The sequence below is a fragment of the Gymnodraco acuticeps genome, unplaced genomic scaffold (genome assembly GCF_902827175.1).
Source record: "Gymnodraco acuticeps unplaced genomic scaffold, fGymAcu1.1, whole genome shotgun sequence".
Taxonomy (NCBI): Eukaryota; Metazoa; Chordata; class Actinopteri; order Perciformes; family Bathydraconidae; genus Gymnodraco; species Gymnodraco acuticeps.
This window is the reverse complement of record NW_022990236.1, coordinates 183,732-206,763: the sequence shown is the minus strand read 5'-3', so window position 1 is coordinate 206,763 and position 23,032 is coordinate 183,732. Positions and strand designations below refer to the sequence as shown.

The window sequence follows — 23,032 nt, the reverse complement described above, 5'->3', positions numbered from 1 at the left end:
CTGATGAATGTTCAAAACAAAGCACTTTGGCAACTTACCACATACATTTTAAAATGCGTAATAAGCACCATAACTTTCATGATATCATTTCTCGGTCATAATCGGTTGTTTCCGTGAACGGCCGACTGTTGTGTGACGGTAAATGCTGCGGCTGCAATGCATTGTGGGGCAGCATTTTCTCCTCTCCTCTCATAAAGGAAGGTCCAGTGGTTTGCCTGACAAAAATGTGAAAGGACGCAATGGATTCTGGCAAATTAAAGTATTGTATCAGTGTTTCCCCATTGTCTTGGTAGACAACGGAGCCCCGCGCCCCCCCTGAAATTCAAGGTGTTTTTTTTTCCTTTCTTTTTTTCTATATATAAAATATATATATATATAACTGAAGTAATCTATCGACGGTCATTTTTCACATTGAAAATGTGGACTTTTATTATCCAATTCATGTGCATGTTTCAGTGTCTGACTTGTTTATTTTCTGTAGATTTGACTCGGACAACGACTGACCCCCCCCCCCCCCCCCGGCCAGGCAGCACCCCCCAAAGCAGTAAACCTAGGGGAAACACTGATTGTATGTAATAAAGTGAACAACTACTTGAAAAAATATCAAGATAATACCAAAGGAAGGCCAATACGGGTAGCTGCTCTCAGGAGGGAGTCCAGGAGAAAAGAGAGAAGGAAAGTGGCCTTCGCTCAGAATCTGTGATACCTTCAAGGACAAGGGGGGAAATGTACAGGTAACAAAACAGAGGACAGGACTTCAACTGTCAAAACTAGCAGGGGCTTTCACACACTCCACGAGGTTTTGCCTCAGCTCGAGTTGAGCTCTTCGTAAAGAAGCGGGTCCAGCTCACGGAGAGCATTGATCAGAACCCTGCTGGCTGCAGCTCCTTTATTTCGCACCACGTCCACCACCTCTCGTGCTCCGTCATTTCGGGATTTGGTTTTGGCTGACTCCATTTCAGATTCATTGATCACTTCAGACTGAAAGAGTTTATCCAGAAGGTCCTTCAGGACGGATAGAGACACTCTTTGAATGAACTCTGTCCGAACTGAGAGCAGCCACTCCTTTGCTGGGACTCTGCTCTCTGCTGGGATTCTGCTCTCTGCTGGGACTCTGCTCTCTGCTGGGACATTTCTCTGGGACAATTCCTTCCTTGGATCTGGAAGAAAAACAGGGAAAATACTTTTGTTAACCAACAATCACATTAAACAGATCTCTTAACAATTAAAGTATAACTCAGCATTCCCAGAGGTGGATTTCTGTTCACCTAAAGTTATAATATGTAGCATTTCCTCATAATGTATAAAAACTCTTACACCTGTATTATTTATATTGTGTTGAGTTGTGTACGTACATTATCCCAAATGGTTCAGAGAGACGTGTAATTTTAATCAAGGTAACAGTACGTTCATCACGGTCTCCTGTAATGGCGGTGTATCCACTTAACCACGAGAAGCTGAAGACTACAACTCCCATGATGCCCCGCTGTTTCACCACCACACTAGTTTTTACTATAGTTTTAGAATATAACAGGTTGTGTGTTTAATGTCGTAATGATACGCTGCCATGGAGTCTTAATAGAGAAGGCTATGAGATGGAGCTTTAGAGTTAAACAGTCTATCACTGGGTCTGAGCTCAGGTGGAGTCTTTACCTTCCAGTGACACGCGATAATTCCAGACTTCATTTCCACCTTGGTTCTGGACCTTCAAGAACACTCTCTCTGTGCTCGTCATCAGGGACACTTGAAATGTCGGATGGTAGTTTGGTCCAAACATGGATTTAAAAGTTTTACTCTGAAAACCAGAAACAGAAGTGAAATGTGTATCTGTTTCTTTCCTGATTGTGGATCCAAATGCAGATACATGTGTGTTAATGATCATTGTGTTTCTTTAAAGGAGCATCAGTGACTCACCTCAGGCTGAATGAAGAAGCCCTCAGGTTCACAGTGCACACTGTAACTGTGATCAATGTCCAGCTCACAGTCGGAGGAGATTGGGATGTTCACAGCCCGTTTGTGTTTTTTAACAACCTTCAGTAACAGGACAATTTGATCAATTTAAAACAACATATGTTGACAGACCTGCAGTACAGAGAGATAAGAATTACAATCAATTAAGAATAACATCATGAGGACATATGTGAGTAGATTAATTAAAGTGTATAGGTTAGATATTTTTGGATGAAATTCCAACTCTCCAACACATGTTTTTATATATTTATTAGGGTTGTTTACGGAGCCCCTAAAGCAGGGGTGGGGAACCTCCGGCCTCCAGGCCGTATACGGACCGCGAGACCATTTGGTACGGCCCTCGAGGTAATTTATAAACACACGCAAAATAGAAAACAATTCAAGAAATCTAGACAGCAAAATAATCAAACAAGCTAGTGCCTGTTTTTCCTGGCCAAGGTCAGGGTCCTTGAACACAACACGAGCCTAACGTGTCATCACGTGGTATATGTCTCGTCTGACTGTGGCCGTTTCTCAATCGCAAGGATACTGGCTTCCAAGCCAATATTTCAAGGATGCTACGTCATCGAGTGCCGCCGAAGGACTGTTCCAATGTCCAGCATACTTGGAATTCCACCGAGGCCGCGTCCTTGGTTTGGGGGTAATTTTGAGGCTGCACATGGGTAGACTTTGCGTCCTTAAAATCCCCACAATGCTTTGCGCACGGACCAATTTCCCCAAATCTGTGGCGGAAAATGTAAGGCGGGGCCTCTCATATGAGCACACCTGCACACTTGCTAGCCTGTTCCACTCTTCGTTTTCCGAATGCCAGGAAGGATTCTTGCCTAGCTGCTGAAGCAAGTGACTCTGAAGCAGAGGTCGCGTTAACCGAATATTTTCCGCCTATGACGGATTTTTTTTAACAATGACGGAAAAATCTGAAAACAGTCCGTCATTTTGACAGATTAGAACAAACTCAGAACAGCACCAAAGCTTCCCCGCAGCGAGGCTCCGGTGTTAAGCATGCCCGCCAAAAAGGAAATTATATAGTTTCCAAACCTAACTTTGCCGTACAAATAATTGATATGTCTTTGAGTTTTTACTTTACGCTGTGGCACGCTCCAGCGAGGTGCAGTGAGCATGCATAATACGGCATAACACCGGCGCTAACAGTTCACCCCCCCCCACCCCCGACGGGTCATAATGGATTTTGACGGAAATGCTACAATCCTGCGAATCCGAAAAAGTCTAGCGCAACCTCTGCTGACGGAGAGCACCAGAACGCCGCTCCGGGCCGGGACTTCACAAAATGCAGTACCCATAATAAGGATATAAGCATATAAGGAGCCGTACACATGCCGCAGTTTTTGCGTGGCTGTGTCTTTAGTTGAAAGCCCAGTGGCGATTTGTTCATCTGTCATACTGATCATGCAAGGCAAGTTTATTTATATAACACTTTTCTGTACGCGATAATTCAAAGTGCTTTACAAAACAAATTAAAAGACTGTCAATAACTTTGTTGTTATTAGCATCTGGTTAGCTAGCTATGCTAACGAATATAAGAAGCTTTTTCTACAACCAGTTAAGGCACATCTTTATATGATCATTATATAAAAATAAGAGAATAAAGGAAAAACTGGTATAAAATACTATATGACAGTAAAAAAAAGTTATTATTAATAAACAAGAATACAGTTTGAAAGGGGAGTGATTTGTAAAATATCCATAAAGAAAAATAAATCTGCTTACAGTTCTGTTTCATATGGGTGTTGAGAGATGTATCCATAGATCTCCTAATGTTGCTCTTAAAGTGCACCAGATTGATGCTTTTAACTTCAATATTTAAAAAAAAATCTTCCCGGGGGAGCATGCCCCCAGAGCCCCCTCGAGGAGGTTAGGTCCCCCCCCCCCCTACTTAAATCATGCTCACATGGATAGGATACTAACTACATTTGCACACATCTTGTGTCCATATCTTTCTGTTTTGGTGGTCATGCCACACCGTGCACGTGCATGCATGCGCGAGTCATGGTAAGATGTCTGGATTAAGAGGTTGCTTTTTCTTTGCACAGCATGAAAGAATGGCGAAATGAATGGGCTGTGATTTTAGTTTATTTAAGCAGACGTTGAGTTCAATAATTTGTACGGCCATCTGAAGATGTTGTAAAAATTGAAATGGCCCTTGAGAGGATAAAGGTTCACCACCCCTGCCCTAAAGGGTCATGAAAAAAATAAAGAATGTATCTCATGCAAGAAAGTTACCGGTTCGCCAAGTAGGAGAGATGTGCCTTTTACGCACCACCTTCACTGTGTTTACCTTCATTAGAACAGCTGAATAGAGATCGACGCTGCTACGTTTTAACCACACACACCTCTACACACACACACACACACCGAACTGCCCGATTATTACGCCATATTATTAGTTTTATGAAGGAGATGTCCGGTCGCCAGGGCGTGTGTATGTGTGACAATGGCATTTGTTTTCAGAAGATATTATGAAAGTGTCGTTTGTTCCGGTGCACTCCGATAGGACTGAGCACTACATCGAGATTAAGATTAAACAAACTTCTTCACTTGGGAACACACACATATACCTATGTAGTTGGCCAGATGTGTGTAAATTAATGTTCATGGTCATTTGAAAACAGGCCGGTGTCGGGCACATACGAACACACACGCACAAAGCTGAGCAGAGCTGAGCTGAGCTGAGCAGAGCAGAGCAGAGCAGAGCAGAGCAGAGAGCACACACACACACACACACACACACACACACACACACACACACACACACACACACACACACACACACACACACACACACACACACCATGTGCCTTAGTGACCGGACATCTCCTTCATAAAACGAGTAATAGGGGGAACTAGAGAATGCAATTCCTGAAGAAATTGCTAGTTGGAATGCTTTATGCTGAAAAGCTGAATTGCTATGCTGAAATGTAATGTGTAAGAAGAAAGTGAAGAATTTAGATTGAAATGATACATGAACACTGGGGGCTTGAATGTGTGATGAGAGAAGAAAATAAAGTAAAAAGGCTTGGAGAAGCAGCAGAATATTTGAACTGCAAACTTTTGAACTAACTTGGTTGCAAATGATCTGTCACCATGCCAACGGCATTTGATGACATCCCATAATACGCTTAGATGCGTTGATGGCTGCATCGTTACCAAACCTGTGAAGTTTTGGGCCGTTTGGAGAATTTTCACTGAAGTTATGAGAAAACCGTGTTACATGGTGACGAGCATTGTGTTGCCATGGCAACAGCATTTGAAGAAATTTCAAAACTGTCCCGTAGATGTCTTCACGGCTGGACTGTTAGCACACATGTGAAGTTTGAGCACTTTTTGAACATTTTCATAGGAGTTATAGGGACATCGTCTTTTATGGAGAGGGATGGAAACGGCATATGATGATGACACCCCATATTTGACATAGAGCTGTTGAGGGCAGGGCCGTTAACCTTTATCTGAAGTCTGCTGCTCTGAGCATGTCATTGGAGCGATGACATCATCGTGTTCCATTACACAGGTGTTTCTATTTGAGCTAACGAGGTGTCCAGAGATCAAAGGTTTTCATTGTTCTGAATGAGAGATAAACCTGTTACATGTGAACGTTTTGTTAAAGAACCGTAACAGATATCGGTGAAATTTCAAAGCGTGAAGTATCTCAAGGAAGTTGAGTATCTGAAGTGTGCTTTTTGTGTACTTTCGGGTCAATAATGTGGCCTTTTTGGCAGATTAACTAAAGGTGTGCGGCTGCCGATGTGAGGAGATATCAGCCTGAAATTACAATGGGCTTTAATGGAGGAATGTTGAACGTTTTTGTCACTTCATGCCCTCAAGAGGCACTTTGTTTAATTATTTTTGCTTAATTATTTGTCATTTTTCAAGCTACGAGATGTTTTCCTACGTTTGTCATGAAAAATGTTGTCTCAGGAATGTAGGGTTTTGCACAGCAGCCACCGCTCATCGGTTCAGTAAGACAATGCGGTCCATACGCTTGGTTATGGTCATTTTCAGTTAATGATTTGAAGGTCACCTATTGAGCAAAATCCACTTTTTCATCTCTCTTCTACATCAACTAGTGTCCCCTCTTCTTTATGTCTCTTCTACATCAACATGTGTCCCCTCTTCTTCATGTCTCTTCTACATCAACATGTGTCCCCTCTTCTTCATGTCTCCTCTACATCAACATGTGTCCCCTCTTCTTCATGTCTCTTCTACATCAACATGTGTCCCCTCTTCTTCATGTATTTTCTACATCAACATGTGTCCCCTCTTCTTCATGTCTCTTCTACATCAACATGTGTCCCCTCTTCTTCATGTCTCTTCTACATCAACATGTGTCCCCTCTTCTTCATGTCTCTTCTACATCAACATGTGTCCCCTCTTCTTCATGTCTCTTCTACATCAACATGTGTCCCCTCTTCTTCATGTCTCTTCTACATCAACATGTGTCCCCTCTTATTCATGTCTCTTCTACATCAACATGTGTCCCCTCTTATTCATGTCTCTTCTACATCAACATGTGTCCCCTCTTCTTCATGTCTCTTCTACATCAACATGTGTCCCCTCTTCTGCATGTATCTTCTACATCAACATGTGTCCCCTCTTCTTCATGTCTCTTCTACATCAACATGTGTCCCCTCTTCTTCATGTCTCTTCTACATCAACATGTGTCCCCTCTTCTTCATGTCTCTTCTACATCAACATGTGTCCCCTCTTCTCCATGTCTCTTCTACATCAACATGTGTCCCCTCTTCTTCATGTCTCTTCTACATCAACATGTGTCCCCTCTTCTTCATGTCTCTTCTACATCAACATGTGTCCCCTCTTCTTCATGTCTCCTCTACATCAACATGTGTCCCCTCTTCTTCATGTCTCTTCTACATCAACATGTGTCCCCTCTTCTTCATGTCTCTTCTACATCAACATGTGTCCCCTCTGTGGAAAGAGACTCTGAAAGTTTGAGGAACAAAGATTCTCTCTCTTTTTGATCCATTTCTATAAAAACCTGTCTGAAAATGAGCTGATCAGATTGTGGCCACTTTATGATGTCATAACGATGTTTTGGCTTGTGCAACCATTAGCCAATCAGCAACCAAGGTAACGATTAGGGTTGGACTCTCAAAATACTTCCTCTCAATCTTTCAGTTGTTGAGTGTTTCAACCGTGCCTTTCAGTATTTGCTAACCATCTGATTTACTGTCGATGTTAATTATGTAACCTGCCATTCATACATTCATCATCACATTATTGATATAATACTTATGTTATTCTGTGGTTTATATATTCTTAGCAGTTCATGATTATTTCATTTATAAAGAACCATGGTATGTGTTTTGTGTGTGAAGTAAATCAGCCTATGTTCACAGAGTAAACTCAGATTTTCAGATTATGAGACTAATTGTGTTATCATGTTATCTCTCTCAGTAGGGAGCTTGGGGCCACAACATCTTAACATTAATTTGACGTATTTTAAAGTATTAAGGTAAACTTTGAGTTTGATAACCAAAGTAGAGTGTGGCTCATCTGAGTCTTCTCCCAACCAAGAAAGTTTGAAAAGAGGAGCAGTGTCCGGCAGTGGCTCAAACAGCAGGGGCTTGGACTGGGAGCTGTAGGGCCGCTGGTTCAAGTCCCTGAACAGATGTTAAATATGAAGTGTGGACTGCTACTTGGAGAGGTCCCAGTTCACCTCCTGCCCTGCTGTGGTGCCCTTGAGCAAGGCATTGGACACCCCCCACCCCCCCACCCCCCCACTCCTGTTGCTCCCCAGGCGCTGTGCAATAGCTGCCCACTGCTCCTAGTGCTAGACTAGGATGGGTAAAAAGCAGAGAACACATTTCACTGTGTGCATGTATGTGTGACCATTAAAGAGGGTTGCAATCCTCCAATTATATTATATTCTATTCAGTAGGGAGCTTGGGGCCACAACTTCTCTGTGGAAACAGCTATGGTTTCAATCAGTGTTTAGTCTGATGGTGAGCACTTTACCTCCTCCTCAGGGACGTTGTTGTGCAGCAGAAATACATCCAGTATTTGCTCCTCTCGGCCCGGGGGTCGTAGGAACACCAGAACTTGGCCATTTATCCGCCACTTTAGAAGCCTTTTCAATTTATCGATGATGAGGCCAAACGGAGAGAGGTGAAGCACCTTCACCACCACGTGAGTGCGTGTGACCTCCAGCGGCTCCAAGATGCTCAGGCCTTCATCAGTGATGTGGACGACAGACAACAGGCCGTCCAGGAGCAGCGCTGTGGAGCAAAGAGCTGGTCATCTGTTGCTTTGCTGCTGAAACAGCTTCATCATATTCAATGTCCCACCACGTTAGCTCAGAGCTAATGTTCATCTAATTCACTTTGGAGCCTCACTAGGATGTACCAGTTTATATCCTCCACCTTTTATCCTAATGTGTAATTATTGATCTGCCCCCTGTGATCTTTCTGGATGTGAGCATTTACTGAAATGTTTGCAATCTGCAGCCAGAACAGCTTGACTGAGTCCGGTCTCATGTCTGAGTGATTCTCTAGATGTGTGAAGAGTCTTCTAAAGCTTTCAGGGCGTAGAAAGTCTAACTTATAAATGTTGTTGTCTGTTGTTTTGTTTTGTTCATGGTTCAGCCAGACTGACAGTGTGAAGAGCAGAAAGAGCAACAGATGGAAATCAAAGTAAGAAGTATTCAAACTGCTAGCTTAGCATCACAACAGTAACAGAGAGTTAGCGTTGAGTTAGCACTGTTAGCAGCAGAGCATGCTGTGGACTGACCAATCACAGTTTAAATCTCTTTAATATTACAGAGAGGAGACTGCAGAGGGCGCAAAGAAAATCCAACTCAGTATTTAGAGCTGCATTGCATCGTCTGCTTCAATGATGATCAATGATGTCATGAAACACATCGACTAAATGGACGTTTTATAATTTCATTCTTCTTCTTTTGGGGACAAAACTATTTGAATGTAAAGAACAGATTTGGTGTTTGAATGATCTTATCTTTATTAAACTAGTTTAATAAAGCTGATTCATAACCTTTGAACAGTAGTGGAGAGTATAAGGTGCTAATCATATAAGTATATTTGTTAACACTAGATGTCTTTACCATCCTCTGTCTCACTGTGTGGCAGGTGGAGCTGGCAGACGGCAGCTTCATCAGAACTCTTCACGTCGAACAGCGGCCCTGCTGCCTGCTTGCCAGCTGATTGGAGGAGGCTCTCCTCCCAAGGGACCGCCCTGTACAGAAGCTCCGCCTCCTGAGCCATGACGAACACCAGGCCAGTCGAAGCACACTGGAACTCACCTGGACCAGGACACCTGAACCTGTAGACACGCAGGGGACAAGTTACTACAACAAGCTTCACTGGCCTGTGTTCTGACTGACAGGTGTTCATCCAGCTGGAGTCTGACCTGCAGGAGGGTTTGATGTAAGATCTGAAACACCTGATGATTACAGGAACATCACTGAAGATGTGTCCACATGCATCAGGATGTGTGTGTACACACACCTTCATTAAATTAACACAATGTCTAGTCCAGCGAGGATCTAGACTGGTACAAGAAAACAATCCTTCCTACACAGAGGCATTATTTTATTGTCTGTTGGAAAGAGATCGGATGCAATTCCTCAAGGTGAAAGACATGAAATCAAACACAATTAAATTAATATATATTTGTAATGTGTTTAAAATAATGTTTGGTCATGTTATAGGATTACCTGTATGAAGACTCAGTTGTGAGTTCAGGTGAGAAGGATTGAGGAGCCTGGAACAAACAAAGTTATTATTTTAATAGAAATCCAGTTAAGTTCTAGCTTCATGAAACTAAACCAGCACATATTCAGAGCAATTAGAACAATGCAAATGAGTCTGGATCATCTGAGGTCTATGGGCATAGATATGTCTCATAATTATTTGTGTGAACATAAAAATAATGTGTGTAAATATGTGATTTATTATCTCTTTAACATTTACAACTTTCGATCAGGCATTTGTGAATCCATTTTGTATTTGTCGAACAAAAATGCGCTCGTGGATCTCAAATCTCTGCTCGTGGATCGTCTTTTTACACACACGGAATTTTGAGACATATTTTCCGCCGGTCTCGGCTCAAATCTACTCGTGTCACTCGGTGATTTTCGGAAACCACGTGATGGCCCGCTGTTGACGACATTTCCGCATGATTTCAAAGTAAGAGCATGATGGTTTGTTTAATGCTCTGTTTTTGTATTATAATGAACAGCGGAACGTTAGATGCATTCTTTATCACCATCATCATCATCATCATCATCACCATCATCATCACCATCATCATCATGTTATAGTGATACAGTTAGTTTGTGTTAGTTTGTTGGTTCAATACAGCATATCGAGCACCTCCGTTGATGTTGTAGGCTACAGGCTATACGCCACTTTGACCTACAGGTGCTCCATAGAGAGCATCCTGACCTTCTACAGGTGCACCATAGAGAGCATCCTGACCTTCTACAGGTGCTCCATAGAGAGCATCCTGACCTTCTACAGGTGCTCCATAGAGAGCATCCTGACCTTCTACAGGTGCACCATAGAGAGGATCCTGACCTTCTACAGGTGCACCATAGAGAGCATCCTGACCTTCTACAGGTGCACCATAGAGAGGATCCTGACCTTCTACAGGTGCTCCATAGAGAGGATCCTGACCTTCTACAGGTGCACCATAGAGAGCATCCTGACCTTCTACAGGTGCACCATAGAGAGGATCCTGACCTTCTACAGGTGCACCATAGAGAGCATCCTGACCTTCTACAGGTGCACCATAGAGAGCATCCTGACCTTCTACAGGTGATAGAGAGGATCCTGACCTTCTACAGGTGCACCATAGAGAGCATCCTGACCTTCTACAGGTGCACCATAGAGAGGACCCTGACCTTCTACAGGTGCTCCATAGAGAGGATCCTGACCTTCTACAGGTGCACCATAGAGAGCATCCTGACCTTCTACAGGTGCTCCATAGAGAGGATCCTGACCTTCTACAGGTGCTCCATAGAGAGGATCCTGACCTTCTACAGGTGCACCATAGAGAGGATCCTGACTGGCTGCATCACGGCCTGGTACAGCAGCTGCACCGCCCTCAATAGTAAGGCTTTACAGAGGTTGGTGAAAACTGCACAGAACATCACCAGGAAGGAGCTGCCATCCATGGAGGACCTTTACTCCCAGCGGCTCAGGAAGAAAGCCCTCAGGATTATCAAAGACCCCCAGCCCCCCAGCCACACACTGTTCTGTCTGCTGCCGTCTGGCAGGCGGTTCCGCAGCATCCGGACTAAAACCACCAGACTCTGGGACAGTTTCATCGCACCGGCCATAAGACTATTAAACACCTGAACTTTGAAACAACATAAATAACATTCATCTGTTTGCAACTCACATTTATCATATATACCAACATTCCAATTACTGTATCTAGAATATTCTGCACAGTTTCTATCATATTCTGTTTCTATTATATTCTATTTACTTGTATTATTGTATCTGTTTATTGTGTTGCTCTGTTGGAGGAGCCTGTGACCTCAGATTTTCATTGTCACAACTGCACTGTAGCTGCTGCACAAATGACCATAAAACCCTTAAACCCTTGAACCCTTGAAACCTTGAACCCTTGAAACCTTAAATGACCAAGCCGACTGTTTGTTTTGTTGTTGTAATGTATCGTATGTCATGATCTGCACAACTGTAATGTGACACTGTCAATTCCAACTGCTCTGTCATTCCTGTCCATTTGTGTTTGACACTCAATAAACAAAGTTCATAATAAAAAGCTTGACGCTATTGAGTCAGTTAATTGAATATTGATGATAGCTGCTTTAGAAAGTGTCTCATCAGCTGCATGTTAGTGGTGTTCTGAAATGCCTCCACGCTCCTCGTCTCAAACACACCCACATTAAATAAACGGTAAATAAATCAATCTGAGCTCAAAGAATTGTCTTGATGCCATCAAACAATTACCAACAACTACAAGCAGTCTCAATCAATTAAAACATGTGATCGCTTTAATCACATTGATAATCTGTGTTTAAACTAAACGTTAGTATTTTAGAACAGACTTGTATTCAGGGATAGTGATTGATATCTTCTCTCGTACCTGCTCACATCGTTAGTAAGCAGCTCAGCAGCTGCAGTGCAAATTGCTCTTCATCCCTGACATCGCTCAGCGGTGATGTAGGCTTGCATTTCTCAATAACAACAATTTGAATACATAAATGGACATGTCTTTATGATGTCAGTCTTTATAGAGCCTTCATTATGAATTGTTTTTAAGTTGAAAGATAAACTCAGACAATAGTCGACAGCAATATCTCCTATTTCTCCGGTAAATAAAAATGTACGAACTTGTTTCTTTTGACTCATTAAGGTTTCTAGATGAATTACGAGCGCTCTATTGTTTAACTGGACAGCCCTAACAATTATATTTTAATTCAGTGGGGAAATAAATACACTTCACTCTGTTCAACTGCTCCTCTCTCACCTCTCTGTCTGTCTTCACTTCCTGTTCCACATCGGAGTCACCTGATGGAGAGAAGAGGTGACACAGAAAGATAATAATGAAACTTGAACAAAGAGAAACATTAGCAGCCAAATTGATTGAATAGAGCTGTAACAAAATGGAACTAAAATATATTGTTGTTGTGCTATAAAGAACTTTGAAGATCAGGTTTAATGTACAATGTCTTGATGAATGGAGGACATGGTTTCAGTACTCACAGGTCTTCTGGATCTTGGCTCTGAACGTCTCTCCATTGATCCTGTGGGGATGAACACAATCCAACAGTTTTAGATCCAGTTTAAAATAAGTGTTTGTTCTTTGAGTCAGCTTCAGAGTCCTGATCTCTTGCTTTACATCCCATCATATCTTCTCTGCAAACACTACGACTGCCTGCCTCAGCTCTCAGCTGCATTACAGGAAGTAACTGCTCGTTAGTCTAGAAACTAAAAGCATGACAGGAAACAAAACAGAGAACCTTTTCCACTCTTCTGTAAAATCCTATAAGTCTGTTAGAAAGTTTCTTACTAACTAAATGTGGCTTTGCATTTTCAGCTTACAATATATAGTAGTATAGTATTTGTTTATTAGTCCCCGAGGGGAAAATGGGTTGCAGCACATCACAGAGGCATTTAAAAAGTTAATACAATACATCACTGACAACAACATAGACACAGATCAAAACAAACAGACATAAGAAAACCAGATATCGGCAGACATGACAAGGAGCCGATACGATAGGCCCTCATTTGCGAAATAGGGAGGACAGGGCCAGAGCAGCTGGGTAAACATGAAGCGCTACGTCATCAACGCAATAATTCTACCCTAGACATCTGATTGGCTATAGATGGAAAAAATTACAAGTACGAATCGGCTGACCGTCAGGGGAGTCTCAAAAAACCCACACACGAATGCACAGCGACCCGTGCACAGAAAGCGGGTTGTGTTTGCAGGTGCAGAGGATTTAAACGGGAAACAAATATGTGAGGATCAAAAATACACATGTAAAACTTTTTTCTGTATTTGTATTTTATTTACATGAATATGAAACGGAACACATTTGTGTGCATTGAAAAACACAAGTGTGCATGTGTGTATTATGAGACTGTTCTGAGCCCATAAGCGGGAGCCTGCTCGCGCTGCGCTACGCAGCAAACAGCTGTTTGCTTTCACCCAACAACGACAACCGCCTCACGAAACACTATGTTGTAGCGTTAATAAACAAAACAATTTAACTAAATTGCTTGTCAAAAATACCGGTTGCCTGCCGGCCCACATCGTCCGACCGGCCCACTTCAGTACCGGCCCATCGGGATTCGTCCCGAACGTCCCGATGGCCAGTAGGGGTGTTGAAAATAATCGTTTCTACGATGCATTGCGATGCGGACGTGGACGATTCGGTCTCGATGCAGTGACGGAAGATAATCGGTTATAGCGTAGTAACGTTGCTTCCTGATTTTCCGGCCGCGGCTTTACTATAACGTTTATTTTTTCTGTCACTTAATATCAAATCGGTCGGTGACGCAGAGATCAGGGAACAGGCGTGACAGCGGCACAGCAACACCAAACACGGAGCAGTCTGCTTTATCCACCAACACAAGAACACCAGTCCAGAACCAACAGCAGAAGGACCCGCTCTGAATCACTCCGTGTCGCTGCGGCACAGGGATTTATGTTTTTCAAAAATAATCGCGTTACAATCATGTCAGGTTTTTGGTGGATTTAATGAAGTCTTGGATTGCAGAGTATGAATGTCCTCTAGCAATTTTCAGACGATATATACGTGTGTAAAGTTTGTGAAGGCAGGAGGAAAAAAGCTTCCGCGATCACCGTCTTCTCTCCGTTTCTCCAAGCCCCGCCCCCTCCCTGAAAATAATGAGTGACAGGCTGATAGTGACCCGATAGAAACTTTATTATTCACTTAATCACTGAGATATAATGAAGCTAATTTAATCTCATACATTCATGGGATTCATGTAACAGTAAGACAGAGAATGTAAGTGTGCACCCACATGCACTATTTTAGTTGTTATATGCTGTTGTAAATACTCCTGTTGTCTGCTGTGTTCAGACTCAAGTCCTGTGTGTGATGCCACATTCAGGACATTCAGTGTCCTTTCTTTAACAGAAGACTGTTGCTAGAAGCTGCAGCTAGACTGCAGAAGCATTATGTTTTTGTTTTTGAGGATGGAACAACTTCACACACAGATATAGGGAGGCTAGGCCTATACAATTCATTTATTATGGTTTATAAATGAATGTCAAGACATTTATGTTATTGATTTCTGAAGCACTTTCTAAATAATGAAAAGAGAGTTCATATGTATTTACTGCATGTATGCATTGATGAAAAATAAGCCATGTGCAGTAATATAGAAAATTGAGGATGCAACGCATTGGTATGAATCGTGATGCATCGGGATATCGAATTGAATCGAATCGTTGACAGGATAATCGTAATCGAATCGAGAGACCAGTGAAGATGCACAGCCCTAATGGCCAGTCCGCCCCTGGTTAAGATGCTCAGTGAGGATCAGAGTGATATCAGCCTGATGTCTGCAGCTCAGAGTCAACACAACTCTCTTCATCTCAGCACAGAAGTTACAGATGGAGAACTGACCTGAGAGTCTCCAGTCTGCAGTCTGGACTCTCCAGAAGATCTCTCAGCTTCACTCCTGAATCCTTCAGATTATTGTAACTCAGGTCCAGATGTCTCAGATGGAGGTTGGACTTCAGAGCAGAGATCAGAGCAGAACAGCTGATCTCTGACAAACTGCAGAGCTCCAGTCTGAACAAAGAGAACATGATGTAACTTTAGAAAACAATGTTCCTGTTTGAAATAACTCCAGGTTTAATAATCTGATCAGAGCTGAAGGAGTTCAGAAAGTGGAAACTCCAACAGGTTAAAAACTGTGAGACACAGAAAGAGGGAAAGAGCTCTCATTCACATTAAAGACAACGTGCAGCTACTTCAGTGTAAACTATTCTGTCAGTGTCAGCATCATGTAGATCCAGGAACACGTTGGAAACAGCAACAACTGAAAATACTTCTTGGTGGTTGATAGTTTTAACAGAAATATAAAACAATTCTACTCATGTATTTTCTTTATAATTCATTTTCTAAAAGCAGGATGAAGAATATAAGATGAATCTCAGGTGTTCAGAGGTTCAGAGTGAATCATGCAGTGTAGGGTTGTTCTTGATATTTTAATCTAAAGATCATCAGTGCTCTGCCAGTCAGTGAACTACACTTGGTGTAGTTTGTTGTTGTTTAGCCTTTCTGAGGCTAGTACATGGTCACATGTTGTTGTTGTTGTTGTTTAGCCTTTCTGAGGCTAGTACATGGTCACATGTTGTTGTTGTTGTTGTTGTTGTTGTTGTTGTTATTAGTTATACATTAATGTCACATCCCTGCAGCAGAAACATCCTGACAGCTTAGTTTGTCTTCAAAGGAAAGATGTTTATAACATGAGTGCAGGGCTGAGGCTTTACAAGCATTCTAACTGAAGCAGAGCAGGACACCAACCATATGAACAAAGGGCTGAGACTGTAGATCAAGGGTGGAGAACCTTTTTCCTCTCAAGGGCCATTTCAATGTTTTCAACATCCTCTGAGGGCCGTACAAATTATTGACCTCTGCTTAAAAATACTAAAATCACAGCCTTGGCCTTTCTTTCATGCTGTGCAAAGAAAAAGCAACCTCTCAATCCAGATATCTCACCATGACTCGCGCACGCACGTGCACGGTGTGGCATGACCTCCAGAACAGAAAGATATGGACACAAGATGTGTTTCAATGTGTTTACTTTCCTATCCATGTGAACATGATTTAGGTGGGGGGGGGGGGCCTAACCTCCTCTAGGGGGTGTTCTCCCCCGGGAAGATTTTCTTTTAAATATTGATGTTAAAAGCATCAATCTGGTGCACTTTGAAATCACAATTAGGAGATAATAATAATAATCCTTATATTTATTATAGCGCTTTATCAAAGACTCTCAAAGCGCTTTACAAATACACATTACACATACAGATCATACATGTAATGGTCAGATACTGTGGACAATACCCACAGGAGCAAATTCGGGTGAAGTGTCTTGCCCAAGGACACAACGGCCTGACGCAGTGGGGCGGGAGCGGGTTTCGAACTGGAGTTCCCCAACGCCCCCCTTGATCTGATGATCAAACGCACAGACCACTGCGCCACCCGTCCCCAGATCTGTGTTGAGAGATCTATGGATACATCTCTCAACACCCAGATGAAACAGAACTGTAAGCATATTTATTTTTCTTTATGGATATTTTACAAATCACTCTCCTTTCAATCTGTATTGTTGTTTATTAATAATAACTTTTTTTTACTGTCATATAGTATTTTATACCTGTTTACTTTATTCTCTTATTTTTGTATAACTATAATGATCATATAAAGATGTGCCTTTACCTCACTGGTTGTAGAAAAAGCTTCTTATATTCGTTAGCATAGCTAGCTAACCAGATGCTAATAACAACACAGTTATTGACTGTATGATCAGTATGACAGATGAGCAGATGGGCTTTCAACTAAAGACACAGCCACGTAGAAACTGAGGCATGTGTACGGCTCCTTATGGGTACTGCAATTTGTGGAAGTGCCGGAGCGGAGCCGCGTTCTGGTGCTCTCCGTCAGAACTGCACCCTGTCAGACGAGACATACCACGTGATGACACATTAGGCTCGTGATGTGTTCGAGGACCCTGACCTTGGCCAGGAAAAACAGGCACTCACTTGTTTAATTTTTTTGCGGTCTAGATTTCTTTAATTTTTTTCTTTTTTTATAAATTACCTCGAGGGCCGTAGCGAAGGTCTCGCGGGCCGTATACGGCCCGGGGGCCGGAGGTTCCCCACCCCTGCTTTAGAGGGTTAAGATGCTCAGTGAGGATCAGAGTGATATCAGCCTGATGTCTGCAGCTCAGAGTCAACACAACTCTCTTCATCTCAGCACAGAAGTTACAGATGGAGAACTGACCTGAGAGTCTCCAGTCTGCAGTCTGGACTCTCCAGAAGATCTCTCAGCAGCTCCACTCCTGAATCCTGCAGAGCGTTGTAACTCAGGTCCAGATCTCTCAGGTGGAGGTTGGACTTCAGAGCAGAGATCAGAGCAGAACAGCTGATCTCTGACAACCTGCAGGTCCTCAGTCTGAATAAAGAAAACATGATGTAACTTTAGAAAACAATGTTCCTGCTTGAAATAACTCCAGGTTTAATAATCTGATCAGAGCTGAAGGAGTTCAGAAAGTGGAAACTCCAACAGGTTAAAAACTGTGAGACACAGAAAGAGGAAAAGAGCTCTCATTCACATTAAAGACAACGTGCAGCTACTTCAGTGTAAACTATTCAGTCAGTGTCAGCATCATGTAGATCCAGGAACACGTTGGAAACAGCAACAACTGAAAATACTTCTTGGTGGTTGATAGTTTTAACAGAAATATAAAACAATTCTACTCATGTATTTTTTTATAATTCATTTTCTAAAAGCAGGATGGAGAATATAAGATGAATCTCAGGTGTTCAGAGGTTCAGAGTGAATCATGCAGTGTAGGGTTGTTCTTGTTATTTTAATCCAAAGATCATCAGTGCTCTGCCAGTCAGTGAACTACACTTGTTGTAGTTTGTTGTTGTTTAGCCTTTCTGAAACTAGTACATGGTTACATGTTGTTATTATTATTTATACATTAATGTAACATCCCTGCAGCAGAAACATTTATTTTACATCATGGCGATCTGGAATGAAGAAACTGAAGACCAACTCAGTTGCCACGTAATTTGCTGCCACACTTCCTGCATGAGGTGACAATAGCTTCTTCAAGTATGTACCGGACAGGACCCTGGAAAATGAAACCTCAACAGACAGTTCACTCATTTGTAACAATGTCATCATTTGCCCGTCAGTGTTATGATGTTGAATATTAATATCATCTTGGGTTATAATTACTGATGCATGGAATGTGGTAGCAGCAGTACTTCAAGGCTGCCAGCCACAATGCTTACATCGTTTATTTCTGCATCAGAGAGCTGATGTTTGTACACATCACGTCTGAAACTCGACCAACAACCAATCACATGAATCTCCCGCCCCTGACACACAAGCAGCGGTTTGATTGGCTAGAGCTTGTTCTGGCATACGATTCGATTGGCTGACGTTCTGCCGAGGCTTCAAAAGTTGCACATTGCTCAACTTTTGCAGCGAGCCACGCCAGCAAAGCTCTGCTTTGCTTCCCACAATGCAGTTTGGCGGAAAGTGACGTCACCCCATTCAAAGTGAATGGTGAAGCTTTCAACGCACGCCGCCGTGTGGACGGGCCGTTCCGGTTGCCTCTTTTGAATGACGATTACACATTTCCGTCAGTTTGGTGTGTCAGGGCCTTTACACTCCTGCAGCGAGTAAACAGTCACATCTTATCTGGATAAGTGCTGCAAAGTGCAGAATACCGTTTTGATAAGGGATACATGTGTGTAGTCTTTAATATTAAACATGATCGCTGGTAGAGATAGCCACAGAACAGAAGTCGTGTCACAGTTTATCCTGGGCGGATCACAGCTCCACAGCTGAAGACTTCTCCACGCTGCTTTCAAACTGTGAGTAAACACCGTGTGCTTCACTTGGAGGCTGTCTGAAGGTGTACACAGGTCTCAGATGGACTTGGTATCACATTAGGAACGATATTCAGTAATAAGTCTGGCAACAATAACTGGTTTAAATGATTTATTCAAGCGTGCAATGTTTTGAACAGACATCCCAGTCACCTCGTGTGTCTTTTTCTAGTCCTCACTGTATGCGTCCGGATATCGGCATCGCAACCACAACCTCACACACTGGTACTGAAAGTGCATCAAAGTGTTCCTATGGAGCCAAATATACCAACAGATGAATGTAAACGACAGAAGAAGCGATCGAAATGTGTATTTCCTGGTTATTCGACAAAGGCTCCTCAAAGTACACGCCCCTGACACATTCCTACCGTTATAGAATATCACGAGTTCCCCGCGCCACCAGTTAAACGGTAACACCGTAACAGGCTGCCACTCTGCGCGGCGCCTTGGATGAGGGAGAAGTGGTTTGGAACATGATATGGCGTTAAATCACGGCAGCATTTAGCTGCATCTGAGCAGAGCAGCCAGCCTGCTCATCACAGAACTCACTGCTTGCCTTGCCGTGCTCAACAGGGGGCGGGCCAGCAGCTACAGAATCAGCCCTTCTCTAGCAGCTGAAATAGAGGGATATGAGGGATGTCTAAAATGTATAATCTGTTTGGTATTTTTGAGCACATCTTAGACATGTTTTTAATATATTTGTATATATCTGAGACCCATTATATCTGCCTAAAAATAACATGGTAGGAGATCTTTAATAACCTGATCAGAGCTGACGAAGTTCAGAAAGTGGAATCTCTAAACAGGTTAAAAACTGTAAGATACAGAAAGAGGAAAGAAAGAGCTCTGATTAATGTTAAACACAACGTATTTCTACTTCAATGACAAAGTAGTGAGCTGAACAGGGTTTTAATGTCAGAGATGATGTAGAAACAATCCACTGATAATCTGGAACTCTAACTTTGATCAGATGTTTAACAACTCCTTCATCTCCCTCACAGCTCATCAGTACTGACAGCATCTCCACTGACTCATGGAGCACAGGGTGAGTCTGTGGAAGCTCAACCTCTCTCCCTCACAGATCAGTATGAACTGCAGTCAGTGAACTGACCTCAGAGCCTCCAGTCTGCAGATTGGACTCTTCAGTCCAGAACTCAGCAGCTCCACTCCTGAATCCTCCAGAGCGTTCCGACTCAGGTCCAGATCTCTCAGGTGGGAGGGGTTAGACTTCAGAGCTGAGGCCACGACTTCACAGTCAGTCTCTGAGAGTCTACAGTCAGTAAGTCTATAATAACACATATATTACAACATGTGTTAGTTTAAAAACAGAGGAAACATTTCATTAACTTACTGAATTTGATGGAACAACTTTTGTCATGTCATTTGATTTAATAATAGAGTTTTCTATATTTATTGTCAGCCTGTCAGACTTATTTTAAACTCTTAAGCATTGTGGTAAAAACAGATCTGATTTAATGTTGAAGAAACTGCAATGATATATTAATAACTTAATTGACTGATAACTGTAAACACTGCTGTATGGTGTGATCACATGCTGCTGTGAGGAAAAAGTCCTTCATTTGTTTGACACCTCCTTCACTCAAAGGAATATGAAGAGGAGAAAACTTTAAAATGTCACATTATTATAAATAAATAGAATAACTAGGATAATTTAATTTCACTCTCAAAGTATTTAAAACATCAAACATTTTAAAGTGTTTATTATAATAATGAAACTTCTGATCCAGATTAATTAATAAAGTTAATCACATCTGGACTTACTCGGCCTTCCTGCAGTTCCTCACAGCTGGAATCAGTCTCCGTCGTCCCTCATCTGATGTGTTGTACTTCCTCAGGTCCAACTCATCCAGAACCTCCTCTGACATCTGCAGCATGTAGGCCAGAGCAGAGCAGTGGATCTCAGAGAGTTCCTCTGATCTGTTCCCTGACTTCAGGAACTCTGTGATCTCCTGAGTTACTGAGTGGTCCTTCATCTCTGTCAGACAGTGGAAGATGTTGATGCTCCTCTCAGGAGAGATGTTATAACTGCTCATCTCCTTTAGGTTGCTGATGGCTCTCTGGATGGTTTCTGGTCTGTTGTCTGTGCGACCCAGCCGGCCTCTGAAGAGTCTCTCGATGATTGTTGGACGCTTGCCTGTGCGACCCAGCAGGCCTCCTAACAGTCTCTGGTTGGACTCCAGAGAGAGGCCGTGGAGGAAGCGGACAAACAGGTCCAGGTGGCCATTTTTACTTTGGAGGGATTTCTCCATGGCTCCCTCCAGGAAGACATCCAGGGATGGGTAATCCTGATCTCTGTTATACCTGTTGCTATAGTATCCCTGCAGGAAGTCCTTCAGTACCTCTGTGTCTCTGTTGGTGTAACAGTGCAACATGTAGACTGCAGCCAGGAACTCCTGAATGCTCAGATGAACAAAGCAGTAGACTGTTTTCTGGAAGATCACACTCTCTCTTTTGAAGATCTCTGTACAAACTCCTGAGTGCACCAAGGCCTCGGTGACACCAAGACCACAGCGCTGCAGGTCTTCTTGGTAGAACATGATGTCTCCTTTCTCCAGATGTTCAAACGCCAGCCTCCCCAGCTTCAGAAGAAGCTCCCTGTCAGCCTCCGTCAGCTGCTGTGGACTCGTCTCATGTCCCTCTTCATACTTCTGCTTCTTCCTCTTGGTCTGGACCAGCAGGAAGTGTGCGTACATGTCAGTGAGGGTCTTGGGCAGCTGTCCTCTCTGGTCTGTAGTCAACATGTGGTCCAGAACTGCAGCAGTGATCCAGCAGAAGACTGGGATCAGACACATGATGTGGAGGCTCCTGGAGCTCTTGATGTGAGAGATGATTCTGCTGGACAGGTCTTCATCACTCCATCTCCTCCTGAAGTACTCCTCCTTCTGGGCGTCAGTGAAGCCTCGTACTTCTGTCACCCTGTCCACACACTCAGGAGGGATCTGATTGGCCGCTGCAGGTCTGGAAGTTATCCAGACGAGAGCCGAGGAAAGCAGCTTCCCCCTGATGAGGTTTGTCAGCAGCACGTTGACTGAGGACTGCTGTGAGACATCAGACACAACCTCATTGTTTGTGAAGTCCAGAGAAAGTCTGCTTTCATCCAGGCCGTCAAAGATGAACAGCACTTTGCAGACAGCCAGCTGCTCTGCTGTGACCTTCTGTAAGGTTGGATGGAAAACATGGAGCAGCCTGAGAAGACTGTACTGCTCACCTTTGATCAGGTTCAGCTCCCTGAAGGAGAGCGGGATCACCAGACTGACATCTTGGTTTCCCAAACCCTCGGCCCAGTCCAGAGTGAACTTCTGCACTGAGAAGCTTTTTCCAACTCCAGCGACTCCGTTGGTCAGGACCGCTCTGATGGGAGTCTGTTGGTCAGGTGAGGCTTGAAAGATGTCCTGGCACTTGATTGGAGTGTCATGGAGGGGCTTCTTCTTGGAAGCTGTCTCCAGCTGCCTCACCTCATGCTGGGTATTAACCTCTTCACTCTGGCCTTGTGTGATGTAGAGCTCAGTGAAGATCCTGTTGAGGAGGGTTTCACTTTCATCAGTTCCTTCAGTCACACGTTCACATCTCCTCCTCAGACTGAGCCTATGTTCATCTAGAACCTCCTGCAGACCACGTTCTGCTGGAAGAGAAGGAAACATGAGAGAATCAGGAAAATGCTTTTGAGAATCTGATGATGAAAATAAAATAAAAAAACAGTCAGGGTTTTAAATGTCATGATTTTTTTTTTTCTAAATATTTTTATTCACATGGAAAAAAAGTGAAACAGTGCATTACAGCAATTAAGGCATTTTCATGTTTTCCCCCAAAAAGAACCCTTACTCACTTTCCCTTAACGTATCACTCAGCCACATTTTAAAAGAGGGAGGTAAGGAGATTTCCACAAAAGAAGGATTTTCCTACG

At 43.0% G+C, this 23,032-nt stretch overlaps 1 protein-coding gene across 5 annotated transcripts in view; it reads right to left on the bottom strand.

The window, feature by feature from the left end:
- LOC117548245 (protein NLRC3-like) overlaps positions 1-23,032 on the bottom strand; it is a 30,939-nt gene continuing 7,907 nt past the window's right edge. Inside the window, exons 4-15 of one of the 5 annotated variants that reach the window (XM_034219391.1) lie at positions 20,890-22,747; positions 20,219-20,392; positions 17,483-17,653; positions 15,098-15,265; positions 12,699-12,739; positions 12,463-12,503; positions 9,677-9,723; positions 9,065-9,282; positions 7,963-8,222; positions 1,915-2,031; positions 1,654-1,795; positions 1-1,160 (exon numbers count right to left, since the gene is read on the bottom strand). In XM_034219391.1, coding sequence (XP_034075282.1) covers positions 808-1,160; positions 1,654-1,795; positions 1,915-2,031; positions 7,963-8,222; positions 9,065-9,282; positions 9,677-9,723; positions 12,463-12,503; positions 12,699-12,739; positions 15,098-15,265; positions 17,483-17,653; positions 20,219-20,392; positions 20,890-22,747 — 3,590 coding nt within the window. In that variant the 3' untranslated portion in view covers positions 1-807. Of the gene's footprint in view, positions 1,161-1,653; positions 1,796-1,914; positions 2,032-7,962; positions 8,223-9,064; positions 9,283-9,676; positions 9,724-12,462; positions 12,504-12,698; positions 12,740-15,097; positions 15,266-17,482; positions 17,654-20,218; positions 20,393-20,889; positions 22,751-23,032 lie in introns of all 5 variants that reach the window. The other 4 variants (XM_034219390.1, XM_034219394.1, XM_034219392.1 and 1 more) reach the window with 4 other exon arrangements.